The following is a 23,873-nucleotide window of genomic DNA, read 5'->3' as shown; positions in this document are numbered from 1 at the left end:
TAATATATGAATTCAAAGGAAGCAACTTATACAAAAAACACCAATGAAAAGCTTTAGATTAACATGGATGAGCGAATAAATCATATACCAATATACCATACAAAAACGAAATACTATGTCGACAAGTGCAACATGCTTAAGTAGAGACTTAAGAAAATAACCAAAAGAAGTTACCTCACCTTTTTGTGTTAAGTATTTCTTCAGTAACCACCCACAATTACAAGGCTTAACCCCTTTTCCTTTTTCAAATTAAAATTCTAAAACCAGCCCATCTCTTCTCCTTATATACAACCCCGTATATTGATTGTAAACCCTAAACCAGTTTGTCCATTTTCCACCAATTATCCTTGAAAATTCCCAGTCTCTGCTGACCTTATTCATGTACACAAACAAATATACCCCCTTGTATAAAGTAAATGCAAAACAAGAGTCTCCCAGTAGTACCGCAACTGTCTTTAAGAGGTTCTCCGTGTTACCAAGACCGATTTTAAGAGAAGTAAGATATCAAGCGACAGTGAACAGAAACCGAGGAGAATCTTTAAAGATACCTTACTTGTCACCTTGGCTGTGGTTGTGTGGAAAATGACCGAGCAGGTCTAGCTGGTAATTGAGGTGACGGACTCCCAAAATACATTGTCTGGGACCGAGTGACCATGTCAACCATTGATGGGGTCTGATAAGCATGCATTAGAGTTGTACTATCCATAGAATCACCTCTTGCAGTTGCTCGCTGCCATGAATGTGAGCTTAAACCGGACAGAACATAAGCCCTCCCTGAGGACTCGTAGACACGACGGTTTGCCATCCTCTCTTGCATTTCCTTTAATTCAGCACCTAGTGCAACACACAACCTATCGCCAGCTTTTGCTGACACCGTCTCTGACAGTTGTTTACGACATTGCTCAAGGACAGACACTGCAGCGGTTAAATCACCACGTTCAGCAGCTGCCCGTGCTTCGGCCATTGCTTCTGCTGCACAAAGCCTATTTCGCTGCCTGTCCACTTCCATGGACACTGAAAGTTGTCCAGCATCTTCAGGCCTTTGAATTACCACATTCCTGGATTCTTCCAAGCTCACTAATTCTTTTGTGATAGGATCTTTGTAATGATATTTAACATTTATCAATGTCATGTCAGCACTGTATTTATCAACTGGAATGTCCAGTATTACCAGAAAATCTCTCTCTTCTTCAGCATACAGATCCCCGACTTCTATGAAGCCCGTTCTTGCATCGGCTGTTACAGTGGATTTGTAATTCCCAGCTTTTATTGAGTTCAGACACAAACTTGGATTAACACAATCAACTACCACCTGGAGTTCCTGCACCACGACACTTAATAGCCCTCCGATGCATTGTGCAAAAGCATCCTGAATTACACTCTCCGCTTCTATGAAAGAAAATGTCCCCCCAGAGGCTTCAGAGATTGAGTGCATTGAAACCGCGTCATGATCTGCACCGAAACCAAATGAATGAACTGGAATGTGGGGGCCTGCACCACTACCACGGCGCATGGAGGATGGAAGGAGTGACTGGTAATCAGTTCTGGAATTAGTACGGGGACTTGTGATGGTATATGTATCCTGCCCGTCAGATAGGAGTATAATACTGCTGACTGGGCTCTTACATTTGCGATCTGTCATTACCTTGGCACCCTTTCTCAGCCCCTCAGCAATATTTGTGCCACCATTTGAAATGAGTGCATTAACAGCCTGCAGGGCTTCCTGCCTTCCAGCGTCTGTCATCCTGCGAAGTGGAAAGAGGCGTCGAGCTGTGGAGGAGAAAGCAATGACCGAAAGCCTGTCAGAAGGCCCTAGATTTTGTATAACGAATCCCATTGCTCGTTTTAGCAAAACAAGCTTTGTACCAGCCATGCTACCACTGATGTCAAGTACAGTGACAAGATCTACTGGAGCACGAGGGTTCTGAGAATTTGAAATAGCCTGGTCTTCACCATTGTGTTGCTCTCCACTAATGGGAGCTTTAAGATGTAATAATATGTTAAAGTTGCTATGAGATGCTGATCTTGCAACAGAAGAAACCTCAGGATATGTCTTTATTTCTATTGCCCCAATTGACTGGTCACTAGTATAAGTATTGTCAGATGAACTTTTTGCAGTAACCTCACGTTGGTGATCCATGAGTTCATCATCATCGAAGACACTTGGTTCATGGGCTTGACGAAGTGGAGAAATATGGCGATTTGCATCAGGACGGGAATGAGGGAGCCGTTGAACTACAGTCATCCAACCATTGTCTTGAGGCCAAACGCCACGACTAATTCTAGAACGTCTACCAGAAAGATCAGAAGCAGGACTTTGAAATGGAACTTCCTTCCATTTTGCTCGACAAACCGGGCAAATCTGGTTTCCATGTTTTACATTATTGGTGATGCAATGGAAGTGGAAGGAGTGTGAACATTCTGCAGTGAAAATGGCATGTCCCTGGCCTGGTTTCATGGTGGTCAAGCAAATTGAACACATCGTCTGCAAAAGCAAAGATATGCAAATCAAAGGGAGAACATAGAGACAACTAAAATAAAACGACGTATCCAAGATAAACTGTGCAGCTATGAAAGACAATACTAACATAATTCCATGTATGCAAAGCCAAATAAAGAATTTTATCATTTAACATTAAAATTCAAGAATAGAGACTATGTTAGATTGGTAAAGAGATCAATTGATTACTTATATTAGATACTGAATTAATTCCTTATTAGCAACAGATAAACAGTAGGGTAACAATACACCTATCCTGAGTAGATGTCAGATACAATAATCAATTTATTATCCATATTACTAAAACCCTACTAACGTCATTCTTAATATGTCCGATAAAATTCATAATCTTACATTTAAAGAATAAATTAAAATCACTAGAGCCAACTAATTCCCATGACCAAGTTCTGAGAAGAGTGCTAAGCAAATTATCACCTTTCAGAATTCAGCTATTTAATCATATGATTGCTGTTAAGATTAAACATAAGTATAGTACAATGACAGACCCTGTGTCTGCAGAAAGGCATATTATTTAACTGTTACTTGAGTGCTTCAAAGGTCAGTACCATGTGGTGTAAGGTCCACCGGAGACTTCAAGAAATGGTACCACCACCTTCTCATTCATAAAATGGGTACAGCTCCAGATCATATAAAAAGAATCTTGGGTAATGAAAAAACAACTACATGTAGATATCCCATAGTATGACCCATAAATAAAGTCACCCACACCCACATAGTCAAAGCAAACTAAAGAACTAGTAACAGTACAACCCAACAAGGGAACTTTTTCCAAAAGCAAGTTAATCAAGAAACCACCTAAGTGGCCCAACTCAGGGTGATGAAGCTTTTAAGGCATAAAAAAGAAACTGATCAAAGAAACATTTTCAAAAGAATTACTACAAATCACTATTTTCCACAAAATTTTCCATTGTTTTTCAACCCCCTTCTCTAATTACTACAACCAAATCCCTAATCAACAGCCTCCCAGGCCCAAACTTTTGTATAATCAAAAGAGGAGAGAAGACAAGAAAAGATTGATTGGCTATATGTATGTGAAACTGTGCAATTGCTGACTATACAAGGCACTTTCTTTGTATATAGTTGTTCTTTTGTAATATGGCCAAACCCCCAAAGGCAATGGGCCTACACTCCTACTCCCTACTTGCACTTTTTCTCTCCACAAAAACCACAGTGTGCTAGCTGAAAACTACAACACATTAAAAATAATTACCCATCTCTCCTCCCAAGCTCCATTATATGGTATCTCTACATACATTACTGCATTTGCATATCTATCACGTGAACCCACACAGTCTTACCTTATTATCTTGGACCCAACAAGATACTTAAGAATCAACTATAATACTAGATTATTGCATAGTTTAAGTGTGTTTAACACCTCACGACAAATAAACAACATTAATCCTCATAATTTCCGAATTCAAACCCTTAAAATTTGACATAAAACATCACTCTAATTATATATCCATATATATCTATCCGCTTGGAGCTTGACTCATGACAACAATTATTCTGCACTCGTAAAAATCTTATTCAAAAGTTACAAAATTAATTATCCTCACTTGAGCGCAGACACACACATGTAACAAAAATCTAGTTAATTCACAATAATTAAAATAAATACAAAAAAACCTAACCCTAACATTGCAAAATCCGTGAATAAAATTGAAATATTAATCAGAATAAATCACACAATAACAAAACGATTTATATACGTGTGCGTACGGACCTTTGATGATTTGCTGGTATGTTTAGGCAAGCGAAGGCCCGAAGAAGACGGAGTAGGAGTGGTCGGCATTTGAAGCCGCTGAGACTCCGCCTGAGAAGCCGTCGGCGATAGGCCAGACGCGTCGGAGAACCGAGTTCCGGCGGCCGGAGGAGCGTCCTCTAACGTCTTGGGTACATACAGACACGTGTTCAGCCCTAACGCCATCTTCGCTTTCCTCCATTTGCTCGCCATCGTCTAGTAATTTCTAGAGAGAGAAACAATCACACACAATATGCATACATATATATGAGAAAACTAAATGTTGTTGAGATGTTAAAGGAACGACATTCTAGAGAGAGAGCAGATCTCCAAATACTTGTTCGTTGAATTTAGTAACACGGTATCCGATAGGCTTGTATATTTTATTGTGTGTAGATATAGAGAGAGAGGGGAGATTTTGTGGAGAGAGAAAGTGAGGAGTTTATGTTTACGAGGAAGAAGTGAAGGAGAGATGTGTAAGAGAGAGGAGTTAATAAAAGAGAGATGGGAGAGATGAGGAGGAGAGAGATGAGAGGGGTAAAAATGTAAAGAGAGGTTTGACTTTGGCCCCAGTCTAAAGGGAGATAAGTTAGTTGGCGGAAGAGAGAAGTAAATGGAGGGAGGAGGGTTTGTAACTAATTAACCACCTCTTTAGTTAGTTTGGTCTTTTTCGGTCCAACTATTTACCCTTGGGATTTTCTATGGGCACACAATAGTCCCTAACTCCAATAAAAATAGCTCTTTTTATTGGTGGATGAGTAATTAATGATAATGGCCCCCTGCATTCACATCAACTCCACGAATCAGAATAGACCAATAGGCCATTTTTATAGAATTTAGTGATTATTGTGTGCCTTGGGCACACATTAGAAAGACCGTTTACCGTTTATCAACTTTGATTTTCCCTTCCGTTAAATTTTTTACCAAAATTATGGTGTTGAGACGAAATTAAATATTCGTACGGGCATACAGCTGGTTGTGTCCTTCGACGGGTAAGAGGAATTTATATGTTTATTGAATTTTTCGTTTTTAATAACTATTTTTTAGTTAATTGTTGGAATTGGACCACTCCCATCTGATTTAAATGATGGCTCCATAAAAAATTCAGTAATAAAAATCTTTTATCTACGTCAAAAAAAAATTTGTTATGATGCACACTAAAAAGATTCATATGTATTTCATAAAGTGTATTTTATGATGTTTTTATTTTAATTAAATAGAGATTTTTTGGCATAAATACTATGAATACCATATATATTCTTAACACGTTCCGCCAATATTTATATATGTCATATTAGTGAAAATTAAATCTTAATGATTTTGGTTGATCGACATTTGAGCTGGTTAATAGGTCTTTATTTTATAATATTTTTTCATGATTCTTTTAATATACTAAAGCCTATTTCTTCGATCTATTTATCCGTAAGTCTGTAAACAATCTTGATTATTAAAAATTTATTCAACATTTTGATAAAAATATATTAGCAAAAGATGCTTTAATTAGAAAAATCTACTTTTGTAGCATAAATATAGTTTCAAATATTATTTTTTTTTAGATCACATACATTTCTTTATTCATATTGTTTTTGAAAGTCTATTTCAATTCTTCTTATTTCAAACTTTTTGAAAAATGATTTTTCATAATATAAAAACTATCTTACCAATTTTAGCTGTATATTCTGGTCTATCAATTAAAAATTAATATGTCACATGAAAACTACTTTCATCAATTAATTGCTAGTAATCTATCGGTGAACTCCAAATAATACCATATATTTGTAATGACGAGCTCTTTTATCTCCAAATTATCATTATAAATATCTCTAAATAACATCATATGTTTATCATTATGAAAAAAGGTTTGCCTTGTTTTTCTTTTAGAGAAATTGAAAATAAAAATACACCGATAAACATCTTCAATAGTCTTATAATATTTATTCAAATTCTTATAATCTACTATTTTAAAATATATCTTCTGAGTTACCGTATATTAACTCTACCATCAATGGAGTTACATAATTATTCTTTTGGAAACAAATTACAGTGTTGGCCATCGCCATCCTATTAGTATTTGACTCCTTATATATTGTCAAATGTCATCTGACCGAACAAACATCCAATTTTTAGTTCACCGGCTTTAGTCGGCATTTAAAATCATCCTCTGTTTCTCATAGTTTGTTTTATCGTGAACCACAAATATCTGCTCTTGACGTGTGTGTATGCGTTATAGAATCGTATATTCGACCCTCTGATATTTGATGTCAGAAGTGGGCAATTTTTTCTCATACAAATATGTTATACAATGCTAAAACGTTACTTGTTGTTTTGCATTAACAAACAATTTTTTTTAATATACGTATAATGAAAGATTAGTAAAAGAATAATTCTTTGGATTTTCTTTTGCAATATACATGCACATTGAAATTTAGTTATATAAAATTTGCAATCCAAATTAATTACATGCAACATGATTAAAAATAGTTAAAAAGAAGAATGTAGTTTCCCTTGTGATTTTTTTTTGCTAAGTCCTTGTGATTTTTTTTGTAACACATATAAGATATAAGAAAATTATGATTTTAATTAATTTTGTATAGAATTATATGGCGTTAATGTCTTGTTCATCAAAACAAAATTTATTAGATTTTATTATATATTCTTACATCTTCATGTAAATCATCGGTGTAATTGCATAAGAGTTTAATATCTACCAAGAGTCCCTAAACTTAACAAGAATTTGAACCAGATTCATGCTGCTTGGTCAAGAAATAATATTTTAATAATTTTTTCTAAAATGAATATAAAATCATAAAAAAAATTAATAATAATAATTTTACTATTCAATCAGCTAAACAACCCCGCTAAACATGTGTCACAAGTCCAAAGTGTTGGTAAAAATAATGACCAAAAACAAAGTTGTTGAACTTTCACACTCTATGTTGAACGAAACCTAAGCATCAATCAAGAATGTAACTATGTTCGTGTAAATTTGAAGCTTTCACGAAAGTTGAAGGCAATAAATAGAAGCATTCAAGTGGAATGTAAATTTAATTATGGGTACAATGTCTCCATCTTAGTTCAGTATCTCACATGTAATGTCAACTATATGTCCTTAAGTATGAGGTGTTTCTAATACAAATTACCCCATACATGGCTTCACCAAGTGACACATTACCCTCTCACCTACCTTGTAAGTCAGAGATCTAGAAAAAAAAATCTCAGAAACAAAAGTCATCAAGATCCAAAATATCTCAAGTTTATTTGTACGGACCCCAAAATTTAAATACTCCAAAATATAATTTGTGCTTCTTAATAAATTAAAATTTTGAACAATTCTGTAACCACGACATTTCTCTCGAAGATAGTGGTGAATTGACTTCGTAACGTTGACTTAATTTCAGAAATTATTTTAATCTTGATAAACTATTAGTTCTAGTTCGTACTCACAGCTCACTTGTATTCTATGTTTTTTTTTTCTGAAAATAATATCATTTGTGACACAAGCCATGATTTAAAATCCCACTCACACACGCATAGTGAAAAATATTGTGATGAAACCATTACAGAGAGAATCTCTGGTGCTCTTTTGGTGTGGGTCTGGCTGTTGTCTATTTGCTTCTAGGTAGATTACAAAACTTTCTGTTGCAAGTCAATCTAAAGTTTAGTGCATCTTTTGCTGGGGAACATATCGTCGAATGGCATCTTTAATAAGTGCTGAGGGCCTTGGGTGCCTTCACCTTTCATATATGTCAATTTTCATTTCATTATACTCCTATTGTAGAGTTAGTTTAATCTATTTATATATCAAAGCAAACTTATTAAGTATCCTGTTTGGTGTGTGAAATCTAAATTAATTAATGTTTATGATGTAATTAGAACAATGCATATAATATACAAGTCGGAATAACACAATATGCTATGAGAAATACATAGCAGTACATAGAAAATAATGCGGGTTATAATTGTTCGTTGAAATATAACATAAAATGGGATTTTTCCGTAACAATTTAAAATTCTAGATAGAACAGTTCTTAATACAATACCAGAGTTAGATTTGACAGAAGTATCAACTTTCACTCTCCGTCTTTCCCAATATTTTCATAATTTAATATGGACACGAAGACATTAATTGTCCGAGAGATGAGCGTCCGTGATCCATTCTTCAACTAAAAAAATATAATTTCAAATGGAAAAAAGTGTTAAAATATAATATAAAATATTAATAGAGACCTTCCTTCAAAATTTTAAAATTTTAATTGTAAACGTTCTCCATTATCACTCAACGATCGGTGAATATATACATGTAACCAGACGGATGAGTTTTGCTGCTACAGCCAGGCACCCATACTTTCTAGTAAGTTGCACCTATATTTGGACAGTATGGTTAAAATGAGTCTTAGCTGGAGTTGTGGGTGGGGGTGCAATGAATCTACAAAATGTTCCCAATGCAATACCAAACCAATAAGTCTACATGAAGCAGATAATCCGGAACTCTGAATGTTTTCAACCATATGAAGTTTTACTTTGAATGCTCAACCATACAAAATGTAACTCCCTTGAGCTGTAGTTTGAGAGGAGTCGGATAATAATACTGTATTCCACAAGCAAAACACAGGCTGTCAAGAATCAACGAAGTGGGCTGAATAAGATAATGCTAATTTGACATGCCAATGGTCAATCCCTTCTTATTATGGCACACTAGCTACTTGTGCTGGCTAGTTGTCAAACTTATTACTACTTCTATATTTGCCTTTTGCTTTATTATTATTTTTATAGAACATGCATGCAGAAATTTAAGAAAAAGTTCAGTCAATGGGTACAGGGTAGCCACTTGGAAACAAAATTCACCGAATACATTTCCAAGGCCGCCTAATAGTAACAAAACATAACTAAACAACTATATAATCTGGAAAAGAGTGAGGAGAATTACTATGTCGACTACCAGACTAAGAGTAAAATAATCTCTTGAGAAGTGCGATCGCATGATTTTGAATATTATTTGAAAAAAAATAATCAAATAATTATAGAGGCGGTTTGATGCAGATAAGGGCATGTTTGGAATAAGAAGCAACTTCAGCTTGTGATTTTTATTTTTTTTGACATGTTTGTGTAAAAAAGTAGAAGCACTTTTAAAAAATTATGAATATTAGCTTCACTCTCATAACTTTTGCTTATTTTCCAAACACTTTATTAACTTATTTACTTCTCACTTCTACTCCACTTCTTTACTTTAAGCAATATTTCGTTTTATTTTAGACTTGGCCAAACGACTCCTAAAATTACAGTTTCCGGAATTATAAGTCACAATCAATTTATTCCTACTTTTTGTATAAAAAATTTATAAGTCAACTTCTTTAAAGTTAAATAATTAGAATCTAAAAAATTGAAAATTCTAATTTTTTAGTAATTTATTTTTATTTTTGAAATTTGATTTTACAAACGTGAAGGATTATTTTTTTTAAATGATTTATTATTATATTGATAATTTTTATATCCAATAAATTGTGAATATAAAACGAACTTTCTAAACATATAAACTAAACATTACTTTTCAATATAAATTTTTTTTATTAAATTAAGCCAAGCAATCCAATATTGTTTGTATATTCAACTGAGGACAAGTGTTAAATATGAATCTATATTAATCTAATTTGATAAAAATGAAAGCACTTGATTGCACTCGATGCTAATCATGTTTGGGACCTAATTATGATTACTCTATCTTTCTCTCGAGGAAACTAGGCGAACTGGTGAAGGCTATATACCAAACTGTGAGAAAGAAAGAGGCGTTCTGATATTAAATATTTAAGTAATTATTACACGTGAATTGACACCATAATAAGATCGAAACTAGTTTAATTGAGTTGCTGCATATTCACGTGTTTAAATATTATTATTCCATTGCCAAACCATATTCCGCCCTCCTATCTAACAACTAGACAGAGAGATTCACCCTATTCACGTGCTTACAATTAATAACATTTCTTCAGAATATTCAACATCCGAACGATATTCCTGAAGCAATTGGACACCGCAGTCCGCAGCAGACAAAAAAATCTTACTGCTTCGGACACCGCAATAGTTAAAATTATAAAATTTAAATAAAAATTAAAATCCCTCTCCGCTCTATGTTTTTAATGTATTGAAAGACGTCAAATTTTAAAAATATTGTACAAGTTGAGTAACATAGTTATGACAAATACAAAGGTTTTATATACTGAACATTCATGATGAAATATGTTATGCACAAAAATCGACATGGGTCTCGGCAGACCCATAATCAGGCATGGATCACCAAGGTGGTCTCCTCCACCTATATTTATGAAGATTTATCCAGTTTATCAGAGAGAGAGGAGGTTGGGCCACAGATACTGGGATCAACAGCCTATTTGGACCAAGTCTTTTGGGCTCATCATTCTTATAAGGTGCCTCATCAATGAGGTCCCATGACGGGGAATATTGATGAAGACTTGAAGAAGAGCCCCCAAGGGACCATCACCCTTAGGGGTCATCATGAAAATATACCAATGAGCCTAGGGCCTCACTGCTTTATGGCCTCATGCCTCTCAGGGGTCATCACCCTAGGGCTCATTCTCCAGCTAGGCCTCTTGGCCTCATCCTTTCACTACAAGGTGGCCTCATCAGAAGGGTCACATGTTTTATTCTACTAAGTCCTTTAGGCTCTCATCATTAAGGCTACGCCTTCCACATCGGGTTACATCACCCCATAAAACGATGAACGGGCTCTCTCGTCCGATAGAGGATGAACGGGATCCCTCGCCCCATAGATGATGAACGGGCTCCCTCGCCCCATAGAGGATGATCGGGCTCCCTCGCCCCATAGAGGATGATTGGGCTTCCTCGCCCCAAACGAGGACTTATTGGATCGATATCTATTCTCTGACCCGCTCCATGACAGCCTCTTGCCATATGGGCCTAGGCCATGCGAGCACGGGCCTCTCCTGACGGCTGCCCTCAAGGTTCTACGGGCCTGGGCTTTGATGGACCGGACTGACACTTAGCCCATGTTAAGAAGTTTGGCCCGTAAGAACTACGTGGTAGTTTGAACCCCTATAAATAAGGGTGCGTAGGCCTCTTGTGCTAATTATCTGATTCTTGCTGAGAAACGCTTGAGAACACTTTTTCTCTTTCTCTCGAGGATCAAACACAAGATCAGCTACATCATCCATCACTTCCCGTCCCGTGTTCTTCGGATATTCTCCCTACAATCACGTAAGTGCCCATATCTGTTGTTAACCAGTTTCTCCCGTTAACAGAATATATGAGTATTAAGGCTCCAAATGGCATGCTTAAGGCCGGGGGAGTACTCCAATCAGATAAATTAGCAAGTGGTTTAATCATCCGACTAATATAAGATGAACAATGTCTACAATTGACATGGGTACTTATCCTATCACTCAACCCATTTTTATATAATTTGAGTCGTATTAAAAAACATCAAATATGTTAAGCCTGTAGCTTTAAAGTATTAGTGATGATATGTACGGGTTAAGGGAAGAGTAAAACAAGAAATATGTTTTTGCATGATAATAATAATAATAATAAAATGAAGTATATTTGTAAATTGATTCTGCTAATATAAAATAAGGTTAACTTTCATGATATCTGTGATATCGTGGGGGCTGGGCCGATGAATTTCACCCAGGACTTTTAAGCACAGGATAACCACACATCGAAAGCCCGAAACACATAAGCCCAGTATCCATTTCTTAAAATAGACTGCATCTGCCAGTGCTACTCAAGCTACTGCACACAGATAAGTTTAGGAGACAGTTTGGATTAATTTAAAAGAAGTGATTTTTTGCTCATATTAAAGAAATAGAGTAAAAGTGAGAAATAAATAAGTTAATAAAATGTTTGAAAAAAAAGTACAAGTTGTGAGTGAAAAACTTGTATTCTTAGATTTTTAAAAATGCTTTAATTTATTTACACAAACAATCAAAAAATATAGAAGTCAAAAGTAATTGCTTCTGCAAATCAAACGGGCCTTGTATATCATCTCTTTTCCTTATACTTGCTGCATCATGTAATTGTTAATGCTAATAATAATTTATAAGTATCATATAATACAAGTACATGAAATATAGTTGGACAACTTCAAATATTCGTTATTAGATCCGCCATAACAAATGGCATCTATTACATCTCCCTACATGCATGAACAAATACAACAACCAGATCATTACAATGTCATGCACAAGGTTAAATTTATTCTAGTCAACACGTCATCTACACGTTTATTCCCATAAAATTTAGTTACACATTATAAAACATCGAAATCACTAATCATGATCTGACCTCACAAATGTTGTCCATGTTGATGCATCTGTTGCTGCACATTTTGCCTGAGACCCAATGTAAGTGACACATTTCCCTGTCCATCTTGCTCTTGTTGATACGGCACTAAACTCACCAAGGAGCCGTCTATGCTAACAGGAATATGACATTCAGTTCTTGATCGTTTCTCCTCATTCCAGAAATCTTCCCTTGATCTCCTATCATTGTTCGTAAATGCATCCATTCCAGATTGCCTGTTTGCTGGATGGTCATAATTATATTGGAGGCTAGCACATTCCGAAACCATCTTCTCGCGGACTTTATCTCTTGTCATGCGTGAGCTTGCTTCTGCCAGAGCTTTTGTTTCGAGGGAATGTATTTCCTCAACCATTGGTTTCCAGATACGCACTCGTGCATTGATGAACCAGTTCGAGACCTGTACAAAACAAATTCAAGGAGTCGAAAAAATACATTTAAAAAGCAAAATCCTCGGAACTGAGAAAAAAATATTACTTCCTCCGTCCCTTTTTATCTGTCCATTTTGGAAAAAAAAACCACATACCAAGGAATAATTGATTGTATGAACTTTTTTATTAAATGCCTCTAATTAATATCTTGAAAATGGTGGAATACCCCTACTTTATGTCTTGAAAACATGAATTCAACCAAGTTTTAAATAAGTCAAGCCTTGAAAATTGAAATTATGGAGATATATTTGAAAAACTATCATTAAATTAGTTTTGAAAGTATAAAAGGACAGATAAATAGGGACAAATTTTTACTTCCAAAATGGACAGATAAATAGGGACGGAGGGAGTACTTTAGAGAGGATCATTAGTAACATGTGTGCCTATTTGGTTGAAGGAACTATATTATGATTTTCTTACCTGATTTCGAGTTAATCCAGTTTGAATAGCCAGCATATGCTTATCACTATCTGTTGGGTACCTGAGTGTTCAAAATGGAATCTACATCAACTACACAAATTTAGAAGGATAGGAGAGGGTGTTAGGGAGGAGATCCTTACGGGTGAAGAAAGTGTTCAAAAAGCCAAGCTCTAAGCACGGACACAGCGCGTTCAGGGAGGCCTCTCTGAGGCTTCCAAACAGGTTGTTTTTCAAATCTGGAGACACGATGATTGCTCGCACAAGTTTTTTGCTTTAGAATAGTATGACTACTAGTACCCGCAGTTGGCGATGACAAAGCCTCTCCTAATTCTTTTCCCGTGTGTTTGAGTTGGTCCGAGATCGCGTCCTTGAGGCACCGAAAGTTCATGGAGATTGTCTTGACAGCCACCGAAATGTAGGGGGTTGCAGAACTAACACCTTCCACTGATTCGAATGACGAAATCACCATCTGCATTTGCTGCTGATATTGTTTGTATTTTCTGCAAACCTGTTAACGAGTGAATTAATAATCATTCATTTAAATTGTTAGAAACACAAGCTAGCTAACTAACCTCTTGTTGCAGATACAACAAATTTACCATCTTTTTATGATATGTAGGCCAAGAAGATTCACTAGCGCTGCTTCCTAAGAACTCCTCTTCGTCGTCTATTTTATCCGGATAAATTTCACTTATTTTTTGTTTCGAGCCACACAGATCCTCCAACAACTCCAGCGTCGGCTTCAGATATTTTGAATCCTTCAGAATAGAAGCATAACCTGTGAAAGGACCATGCGGCCCAGCTACATTGTGTATGTTTCTGCGACCGTATTCGACACCGAACCCGCCTTTACTTCCTGCGCATGACTGCTTAGAAGTCGAACACAAATAATTAGAGTACTTCAAGGCCTTGGAACACCGAGTTTCGTCTAAATTACTAGACTCTAGGATATCAACTGAAAGCGACAATGATAAGCCTTGTGGATCATGACTCTTATTTGCTACACTTTCGACATTCCATTGTCGGAAGGCTTGATCCACCGGTGTGTTAGATAATGAGTTACTCTCACCGAAACTCGGAAGAAAATGAAGGAGTACTTCATTTGAATCCTTTGCACTATACCTAGCCATATCAAGCTCTTCAACATTCACAAGGGTATTTTGGTAGTCAAATGGAGAAGTTATAATATTATTGCTACTTTCACCTAATGACGAATGTGCAACATCTTGATAACTATAACAATGAGGCTGCCTAGGGTATGCACAAACATCGTTTGTTACATCTGCAAGAAAAGATGCATTCAGATTACCCGTGTAATTGTCAGCCAACAAGTTGAGGTTGGATGATGAATCCGGGTGCGGAAGATAGCTAGAAATCATTGAATTGCTAAAACAGTCATTTTGTGAACATTTTGTCGCAGAATTCAGCGTTTGGGATGAAAACACAGTTTGATCATGCGGCGATAATGTCCCATACTTAGAATTACGAAACTGGTCATCAGGATCCGGGATATGCACTTGATGAAGCCACAATTGTTCAAAATTATGGTCAAAAGAATTCTGCTGTTGAGCTCTTAGCTTATCACGCCATCTATGCTGCGCAACATGCGATCCGCCTCCAGGAATGTTGTTCATCTCCATCAAATCCTTCGGCTGTATTTGATCCTATAAAATCTGGCCAAAAATAAATTCTACATAACCAACAATAAATTGTAATAATGAATATTTTTTTTGCAACCTCGGTTATAAGAGGCACAGTTGAAAATTCAGACCTTAGCCAAAACAAGACTAATTGACTGTGTACCTATATAAATATCTACAATTCATCGGAGAAATTAAATAAAGAGAGAAGAAGAGAATTCTTGCAAGTACGAGTTATACCTGTGTTGTAATAGGTGAAAAGCTGGTCAAATGAATTCTAACTAGTGGAGAACAAGAAAGGTAAGAAGCACAGTTCTTACAAACTGGAGAAAGTAAGCATGAAACACTGTTGATTCTTGGTAACAAGAAAAAAGGAGAACAGTGAAAGACTGTTTAAAAACAGTGTATAATTTAGTTTTTACTCGGCTAGTGATAACCTGCCACTACGCAAAAGAATAAAGAAATCCCAGATAAAAGCTAAATTAGCTTAAACAAAAGAATCATAAAGCCTGTCAAGTAATTGGCGTTACTCTTTGTCACATGAAAGCCCTAATTATTAAAAATGAACTCCGTCAAACTCATAAATCAAGTGAAGATCATGCACTGTACCTGAAGCTGAAATTTGAACAAGATCCACTTCCATAGTTTTTTTTAGATATTAGCAAATATCAGAAGACAAATTAAGCGTATGAAGATAATTAACAAGTACAATATATGAACGAAGACACATCTTGGATTCCTATTGAGACTGGAACCAAAATTTTACCTTTCTTAGTACATTAAAGCAACTCTTGATTATCAGCAGAGCTCTCAAATACCTGCATGAAGGATTAATGAAAGACGTATTTTTCTAGATAGGCTAATTGAAGGAATTACAGAAACGGACTTTGCTGGGTAGGTCAGAGAAAGACAAGTACAATATGTATAAAGTGGTAACTTATACTCTAACTTATAAGTAGTTAAATAAAATAACTAATTGTTTATGAGTGACGAGTAAGTTCTGTGCTTGGTTAACGTTTTTGTTATCCGCAACTCATTAGGTATGAAAATAATTAATACTATAATAAAATATTTTTGAAAGTGTTCTCATAAAAATTTGTTCAGTTAAAAGTTCAGAATAAGATAAGTTAGTATTTTCAATTTCATAAATTCTCACTTATAAATGAAAAATTGGCTTCATTACTAAAAAAATAGCTATTTTCGATTAAAAAAAAAGTGGTTGAAAATACCTAATTTCGACTATTTACAATCGAAAAAAAGATGATTTTGACGGGATCACTGACGTTTGAATATAAAAGAGTCGAAAATAAAGCCCGAGTCAAAATTAATTTACTTCGACTGATTTGTGTCATTAGAGATTGATAAAAAAACAAGGATATGGGCTCGTGTGAGTAGGAAACAAAAAATATTTATTCTAGTTCTATTATCGGCTATGGTTCGAATCTAAGAGAAATTCTAGAGAATGTTTGCTGATATTGTATATAATACATAATAGTTTCCGAAATGAAATCTTAACCTAAAATATAAAAAATGTGGGGAGAAAACCACTCCAAAAGTATCCTAGTGAATCCTTAAACTACTAATATCTTCTTATCATTCCTTATCTTTAGCTTACTACTCTCCTAACTTATATTTTATAATATATATTAAAAACAAATACTTTCATTCTCTTCACTTTTTGTGATAATAATACTTTTTAATGATAAAATATTACACAAGAAATATTGTTGAAGATGAGAATAGCTATCGATGTCTTAAATTATTAGGATCTAATATTTTATATTAAATTTGTGGAATGAACTAAAATATTGTTGGAATTGCTCTTATTATCTGAGAGAAAAGTTGGAGAGAGATGTGAATAGAATTAGAAAAAAAAAATATAAATTTCAACGATAATAAGTTAATAGCACTTAAAAGCTTTTTAAAAAGAGAGTAGAAACATGAGGCTCTTACAAATTTAAATAATCACTAAAAATTTATTGGAGTACTATTTTTTCGCATTCTCTTTAAATATCTTTAAATGTAGAATTAAAAACATTTTTGAATATATAGCTCATTAGACATGCTCTAGAGCTGAAACATACAAGAGATAAATTGACATATAGGCTTAAATAAATGTAGGGTCTTTCTGGTGTAGGTCATGTGTGCACCCCCAAATTTTATTTCGATCTCAATTTTATTTTGAGCACCACCCAAATTTTAATTTAAAATTGATTTTTAGATAAGAAAACACTTATAACGCTTTCTTCCGTTGCCAAACTAATTTTGTAAGCGGTTTTGTGTGGTTTAAAAGAGGGTTTTGTGTTGAATGTTGACCAATTTGTTTCTCTTTTACTTTTTAGTTGTAAAAAAGAATGTTGGCCAATTAGATGCACTATTTGTAATTAACTTTTTATATTCATTAATGTGACAACTTTACTAATATTGCCACACTTGTATTTTAAAACTTCAAACTCAAATTTGGTTATATCCAACTACTTTTACTGTGCATGCAGTAGCCAATACACACCGTAAGTCATAATCATTCAAGTTACAAAATGGTATAGATTCGAGTTCCAAATCTGGAAAACCTGTTCATATTATACTGTATAACAATCATGCATATGTTCGTACGTGCACTGAGATATACTCCAAAATACACAAGTACTCCTAGCTAGAATAAAAACAAAGATCTGAAGAAGCAGCAGCAGAATTGAGGAAAGAGATACAGTGACGCCATGGTCATATTTCTGGGACAGTGAACCCGTAAAACAAGCGGGGCATGTTAAATAAACCTGGTTTAATGTTCCCTGCCAAGAACAGGTGAAAATAATCGGCTTTTCTACAAATTTATTTTGATTAGTCATACTTCTTAATAATATAAAACTACATCAATCAAAATAAGATATATGTATATAATTTTATAATTTAATATTTAGCATGTGACATGGAGAACAAACTGAAAAATGATATTTGTCTTATTTTTGTATGACCCTGGTCCCTATATGATGTTTGTTTATTTGTGAGCTGGTTTGTTTTTGCTAGGTAACTACAGTAAGTATTCTAAATTATTTTGTATTTTTAGTACGTGCATGGGCGATAAGGAAAAGACAAATAACAGGTCTGGTTACAAAGCACGTACACAGTACACGGAACTGAAATGACTATACATCTTTACTACTTCCTCTGCTCTTGCGTACAAACTCACAGTTCTACACCTCTCCCACGTTATAATTATTTTACACAATCATATCTTTGATGAGTTCAGTAGAGACAGCTCCTGGCAATACAGAAGATAGATACACTGTAGAGGTAATCGGTGGTTCGCAAGCACGTTGGGGTAGGCTGACCCATCTCCCAGCCAGGGCCGGGTCTTGGATAAGGCAACTAAAACAGAATGTCTAGGGTATTACTGTCCCAGTTAGGGGTGAACATAAACTCGTTCAACCCGCTAACCCAATCCAAACCAACCTCTTTTCAGGCCGAATAACCCGACCCGTTCAAAACCGAAAAATGAATGGGTTAATTTTTAAAAAACCCGATTAAGTTGGGTTGGGTAAACTAACCCAACCCAACCCGATTATATATATAATACTTACAGGTTTATTTTACATTTTTGAATTTATCTCGATCAATCTTTAATCTAAATTTGATTTTTTTAGGATGTGTCTTTATATTTATAATAATATATGGATAATTTTAAATATCTTGATAACTATAAAATGTAATAGATGGCCTTTGGAATCTGAATATGATTAATGATATGTTAATGAATTGATGTACACCTTGTAAATAAGAGTCCATAGCTGAGTATATATACAACAATTTTTTATTATTTCACTATTGTTCAAATGTTTCACTAATGAAGCGGGTTTTCTTTTTCAATCAGAAACTTAGGTATGGACTAATATTGGTGAATGATTCATAGTAACTGAGTAACATATGCCAATTTTTCCTAGCTATCGATGTGCACCTTATAAATAAGAGTCCATAACTAAGTGTATATACAACAATTTTTTATTATTTCACTATTGTTCAAATGTTTCACTAATGAAGTAGGTTTTTCTTTTTCAATCAGAAACTTACGTATGGACTAATGAATGATTCATAGTAACTGATTAACATATGCTGATTGTTCCTAGCTATCAATGTGCGAGTGACTAAATTATTATTATTATTATATTTGCAAGTTTAACCCAAACCAACCCGACCCAACCCGAATTAATTGGGTTGAGTAAGGTTGGGTTATCTAATTTTTTTTTAATTAATGGGTTAAATTTTTGTTAACCCGAACTAATTGGGTTGGGTCGGATTTTTCTAAAAACCCGCCCCAACCCGACCCATGTTCACCCCTAGTCCCAGTAGCACCAAAAGATCTATACATATGTCATATGTAGTATATAATGATAAATTTATGTATTTATATATTTATATGTTTGGATTGATTGTCTTGTTAATCTTAAAATAATATTTTTATTATTTCATTGTATATTGATCTGAATGTACGTAACTTTTTCCTTTTTTCTTCACCATCTCGAAAAATAAGGTGCAAGGAATCAAGGGGGGCCACAGCCACTGTTGACTTTTCAAAGGCGTAAAAAAAATAGCACATGAGAAGGGCTGAAGGGCAAGATGGTAGTTTCACAAGAAGGAGTATAAAAAGAATGCGATAGGGTTGGTTAGGGTATGCAAAGTCTGTAGTAATTTTATATGTCTTAAGGAGGCGTCCTCTTCCTCGAATTGGGGTTAATTGTAGTAGAAGTAGACCTAAATATTGTAGTAGTGAAGCTGAACTGTGTTAATTACTATTCAGTAGAGTGAACAATCATATTTCCGTAGTAATCTGTTCCAAATTGGTATCAGAGCGGTGACGATGGGACCCCCTACGGCGGCACAGCGGGTTGAGAATTTAGAGGAGCAGCTTCAGTCGCTTCAGAGCACTCTCCGAGAGACGGTGGCGGCAGAAGTATCCGCCGCTATTAAGGCTGGCATGGCAGCCATGGAGCAGTCCCTCACGGGGCGTTTCGTGAAAAGTTTTGAGGAAACATTTCAACGACAGGAAGCCCAGATCGATGAAACCACCGCCCGACTGGAGGGCCGAATTAATCGTACACGAGAACATCACGAAGCCCTCATTGGTATGTTGAAGGATGACCAGGTCAAGTTCCAGGCTGAGATGCGAGTGAAAATGCGAGATCTAATCTCGAAACACACTCAGATGCCCCACAGCTCAGCCGAACAGCCTCACCCTGGAGTTGTGTCGCAATTCGAGCGATTTGGGGACATGGGCGAGAGTAGTCACCACGGTAAAGGAGTGGGGTTTGGAGATGGTAGTCATGGCGGAAGGGGTTCCGGGGGCGGCCCAGGCGTGGGGTCAAACTTCAGTGGGCAGAACACTAATTGGCGATTTAAGAAACTCGACATGCCCCTGTTTGATGGGGTCAACCCAGATGGGTGGATCTTACGGGCAGAGAGATATCATCAGTTTTATCGATTATCTGAGGAGGACAAGTTGGAGGCAGCCATTGTAGCCCTCGAGGGTGATGCTCTGTTGTGGTTTCAGTGGGAAAATCGTTGGAGGCCGATCCAAAATTGGGAAGAAATGAAAACAATGGTTCGCCGCCAGTTTCGTTCCACTGCAACTGGGACACTCCAGGAACAGTGGTTAGCTCATAAGCAGACTGGGAGTGTGGGGGACTATCGGAGAAAGTTTATTGAGCTTCTCGCCCCACTGGACAGGGTACCGGAGGAAATCGCGAAGGGACAATTCTTGAATGGGTTGAAGGATGAGGTGAGAGTGGAGGTCCGTTTGTTGGGACCTAAAAACCTGGACCAAGCAATGGATTTAGCTATGATGGTTGAAGATAAGCTCCGTATAGGCGGGCAGAAGCGAGACACCACTAGAGCATGGGCCATGGCATCTAGTAAAAGCTCTTTCTCTCAATTGGCCCCTTCACAGTCTTTTAAGACCACAAATTCTACTTATTCAACGGGCTCTGTCTCCCCAAGGGTTCCAGGTTCCTCAGGGGCAAGTATAGGTGGGAGTGGCGAGGTTAGACGCCTCAGTGACAAAGAGCTCCAGCTTAAAAGAGAGAAAGGCCTTTGTTACAGGTGTGATGATAAATGGTCACTGGGCCACCGCTATAAGCGCAAGGAGTTAAGCGTGCTTTTGACAGCTGATACAGAGGATGATGAAACGGACCATGGCATCCCGAGTCCTAGTTCGGAGGAGCCCAGCGAGGTTTGTCCCAACTCCCCCCAACCTGAAATTTCATTAAATTCTGTCATGGGCCTCACTAGTCCGCGTACCTTGAAACTCCGGGGTCAAATTGGTAGTAGTGAGGTGGTAATTATGGTGGATCCCGGGGCTACGCATAATTTCATTTCGAAGGAGGCGGTTAACAAGTTGGGGATCCCAGTACTTCCATCTAAAGATTTTGGGGTGTCATTGGGGACAGGGGATTCGGTACAAGGCTCTGGCCTCTGTAAATCAGTGGTGGTCGAGGTGCAAGGGTTAGTCATTGTGGAGGATTTCCTGCCGTTAGATTTGGGCAACTCTGATGTAATTTTGGGGATACAATGGTTGGAGAAACTAGGGACTATGACTACAAACTGGAAAACTCAGACCATTCGTTTTCAGTTGGGTGGAGATTCAGTGACTTTACGAGGTGATCCTTCTTTGGGCCGCAGTGGTATTTCGTTAAAGGCCATGATCCATAACCTCCGTAAAGAGAAGCAAGGTTACTTGGTGGAATTTAATTTTCTGGCCACGGGGGAAATCATGGGGGAGTCACAGGAGGTGGTGTGCCCGTCGTTTCTGCAAGCCACCTTAGTGCAGTATAAGAGGATTTTTGATTGGCCGAATGAGTTGCCTCCGAAACGCAGTCATGACCACGCTATTGTTTTGAAAGAAGGCACGGACCCAATTAATGTCCGCCCCTACCGTTACCCGCAAGTTCAGAAAAATGAAATTGAGAAACTAGTCAATGATATGTTGAAGGCAGGCATTATTCAGCTGTCCAGTAGCCCCTTCTCGAGCCCGGTCCTGTTGGTTAAAAAGAAAGACGGATCATGGCGCTTTTGCGTCGATTACAGAGCTCTAAACAAAGTTATAGTGCCGGACAAATTTCCCATTCCGGTAATTGACGAGCTTCTAGATGAGCTGAAGGGCGCAGTGATTTTTACAAAGTTGGACTTAAAGTCTGGGTACCATCAGGTTCGTATGCGTGAGGAAGACATCCCTAAAACGGCGTTTCGTACGCACGAGGGACACTATGAGTTTCGGGTTTTGCCCTTTGGCGTGACCAATGGTCCAGCAACCTTCCAAGCTATCATGAATGATGTGTTTAGGCCGTTTCTACGGAAGTTTGTGCTTGTCTTTTTCGACGACATTTTGATCTACAGCCACAGTTCAGAGGAGCACATTGAGCATGTTGGGTCTGTGTTCCAGGTGCTGCAGCAGCATCAGTTGTATGTCAATAAGAAGAAGTGTGTATTTGGGCAAGATAAGGTCGCTTATTTGGGGCATGTTATCTCAGCAGCTGGGGTGTCCGTAGATGAGGAGAAAATTCACTCTATGCAGGCATGGCCCCTGCCGACTTCTCTCAAAGAGTTGAGGGGTTTTTTGGGTCTCACGGGGTATTACCGAAAATTCATTCGGAACTACGCTCATATCGCAGCCCCCCTCACAGATCAGTTAAAAAAGGACAATTACCACTGGACTGACCAAGCTACTACGGCCTTCCAGACTCTCAAACGGGCAATGATGGAAGCCCCAATCCTGGTCTTGCCTGATTTTGAACAGCAGTTTGTCGTCGAAACCGATGCTTCGGGGTTCGGTGTTGGGGCCGTTTTACTGCAGAACAATCACCCAATCGCCTATTTCAGCAAGCTGTTGGGGCCCCGTAATCGTTTGAAGTCGATTTATGAAAAGGAATTGATGGCGATTGTGTTTGCGGTCCAAAAGTGGCGACACTACTTAATGGGTAGGAAGTTTGTTGTGCGCACCGATCAACAAAGCCTGCGGTTTCTGTTTGAACAGCGAGAAGTAGGGGGCGAATATCAACGCTGGGTTTTCAAATTGATGGGGTTCTCTTTTGATATTCACTACAAATCCGGTGCCTCAAACCGGATCGCTGATGCTTTGTCACGAGAGTTTGTCGCCCAAACTGAATTAGGAGCCCTTGTTACAGCGTGTGGAGTGAACTGGGTCACTCTTCTACCTCAAATCCAGGCTGACCAATTTATTCAACAGCTGCAGATGGATATTAAAGAGGGGCGGCCAGTTCCAAAGGGCTACTCTGTGGATCATGACATTTTAAAGTATAAAGGACGCATTGTCATCCCTGCCCAATCCACTTTAGTGCAACAATTGTTGGAGGAGTATCAAATAGTGCAGTGGGGGGTCATTCCGGTGAGTTTCGAACGTACCAGCGGTTGGCCCAGGAATGGTTTTGGGCGGGTATGCGCAGAGCAGTGAAGCTCTACGTACAGGCATGTGGGATCTGCCAACAAAACAAGGTTGCTTCCTTGAAGCCAGCAGGACTCTTACAGCCACTTCCGATACCTACGCAGATTTGGGAGGACATTTCATTGGATTTCGTGGAGGGATTACCACGATGCCAGGGGGTGGATACAGTTTTGGTGGTGGTAGACCGGTTGTCCAAATACGCCCACTTTATCGGGATTAAGCACCCTTATACAGCCCACTCAGTAGCCCAGATCTTTATAAGGGAAGTAGTCCGACACCATGGAATTCCAGCTACTATTGTCTCAGACCGCGATCGGGTGTTTTTGAGCAATTT

General features: G+C 37.3%; 3 protein-coding genes across 7 annotated transcripts; 1 reads left to right on the top strand and 2 right to left on the bottom strand.

The window, feature by feature from the left end:
• On the bottom strand, window positions 1-4,800 carry LOC108223664 (E3 ubiquitin-protein ligase WAV3). Of its 2 annotated transcripts, none has more exons than XM_017398028.2 (2): window positions 4,251-4,800; window positions 1-2,485 (listed from the first exon to the last, which is right to left on the bottom strand). In XM_017398028.2, the coding sequence occupies exons 1-2, from the start codon at window positions 4,479-4,481 to the stop codon at window positions 557-559; spliced, it is 2,160 nt and encodes a 719-aa protein (XP_017253517.1). In that variant the 5' UTR covers window positions 4,482-4,800; the 3' UTR covers window positions 1-556. The 2 variants fall into 2 exon arrangements, with proteins under 2 accessions (XP_017253517.1, XP_017253518.1); XM_017398029.2 differs by lacking the exon at window positions 4,251-4,800 and adding an exon at window positions 3,067-4,169.
• A 7,450-nt stretch (window positions 4,801-12,250) lies between these two features.
• Window positions 12,251-15,998, bottom strand: LOC108221887 (BEL1-like homeodomain protein 9). 4 transcript variants are annotated; one of them, XM_064093012.1, is made up of 5 exons: window positions 15,857-15,998; window positions 14,023-15,123; window positions 13,591-13,958; window positions 13,451-13,511; window positions 12,251-12,999 (listed from the first exon to the last, which is right to left on the bottom strand). In XM_064093012.1, exons 2-5 carry the CDS (start codon window positions 15,088-15,090, stop codon window positions 12,586-12,588), a joined length of 1,911 nt encoding a protein of 636 aa, XP_063949082.1. In that variant the 5' UTR covers window positions 15,091-15,123; window positions 15,857-15,998; the 3' UTR covers window positions 12,251-12,585. The 4 variants fall into 4 exon arrangements, with proteins under 4 accessions (XP_063949082.1, XP_063949084.1, XP_063949083.1 ...); XM_064093014.1 differs by having other exon boundaries at window positions 14,023-15,114; XM_064093013.1 differs by lacking the exon at window positions 15,857-15,998 and adding an exon at window positions 15,331-15,845.
• A 3,686-nt stretch (window positions 15,999-19,684) lies between these two features.
• LOC135152878 (uncharacterized) lies at window positions 19,685-23,452 on the top strand (the record flags this gene model as incomplete). The annotated part of the gene is made up of 1 exon (XM_064094032.1): window positions 19,685-23,452. A coding segment is annotated over exon 1 (3,510 nt), but the record flags the coding sequence as incomplete, so codon positions are not given.
• Window positions 23,453-23,873: the final 421 nt, after the last annotated feature.

The sequence above is a fragment of the Daucus carota genome, chromosome 5 (genome assembly GCF_001625215.2).
Source record: "Daucus carota subsp. sativus chromosome 5, DH1 v3.0, whole genome shotgun sequence".
NCBI lineage: Eukaryota > Viridiplantae > Streptophyta > Magnoliopsida > Apiales > Apiaceae > Daucus > Daucus carota.
The sequence above is the reverse complement of the archived record's forward strand: the minus strand, read 5'-3'. Positions and strand labels throughout refer to the sequence as shown.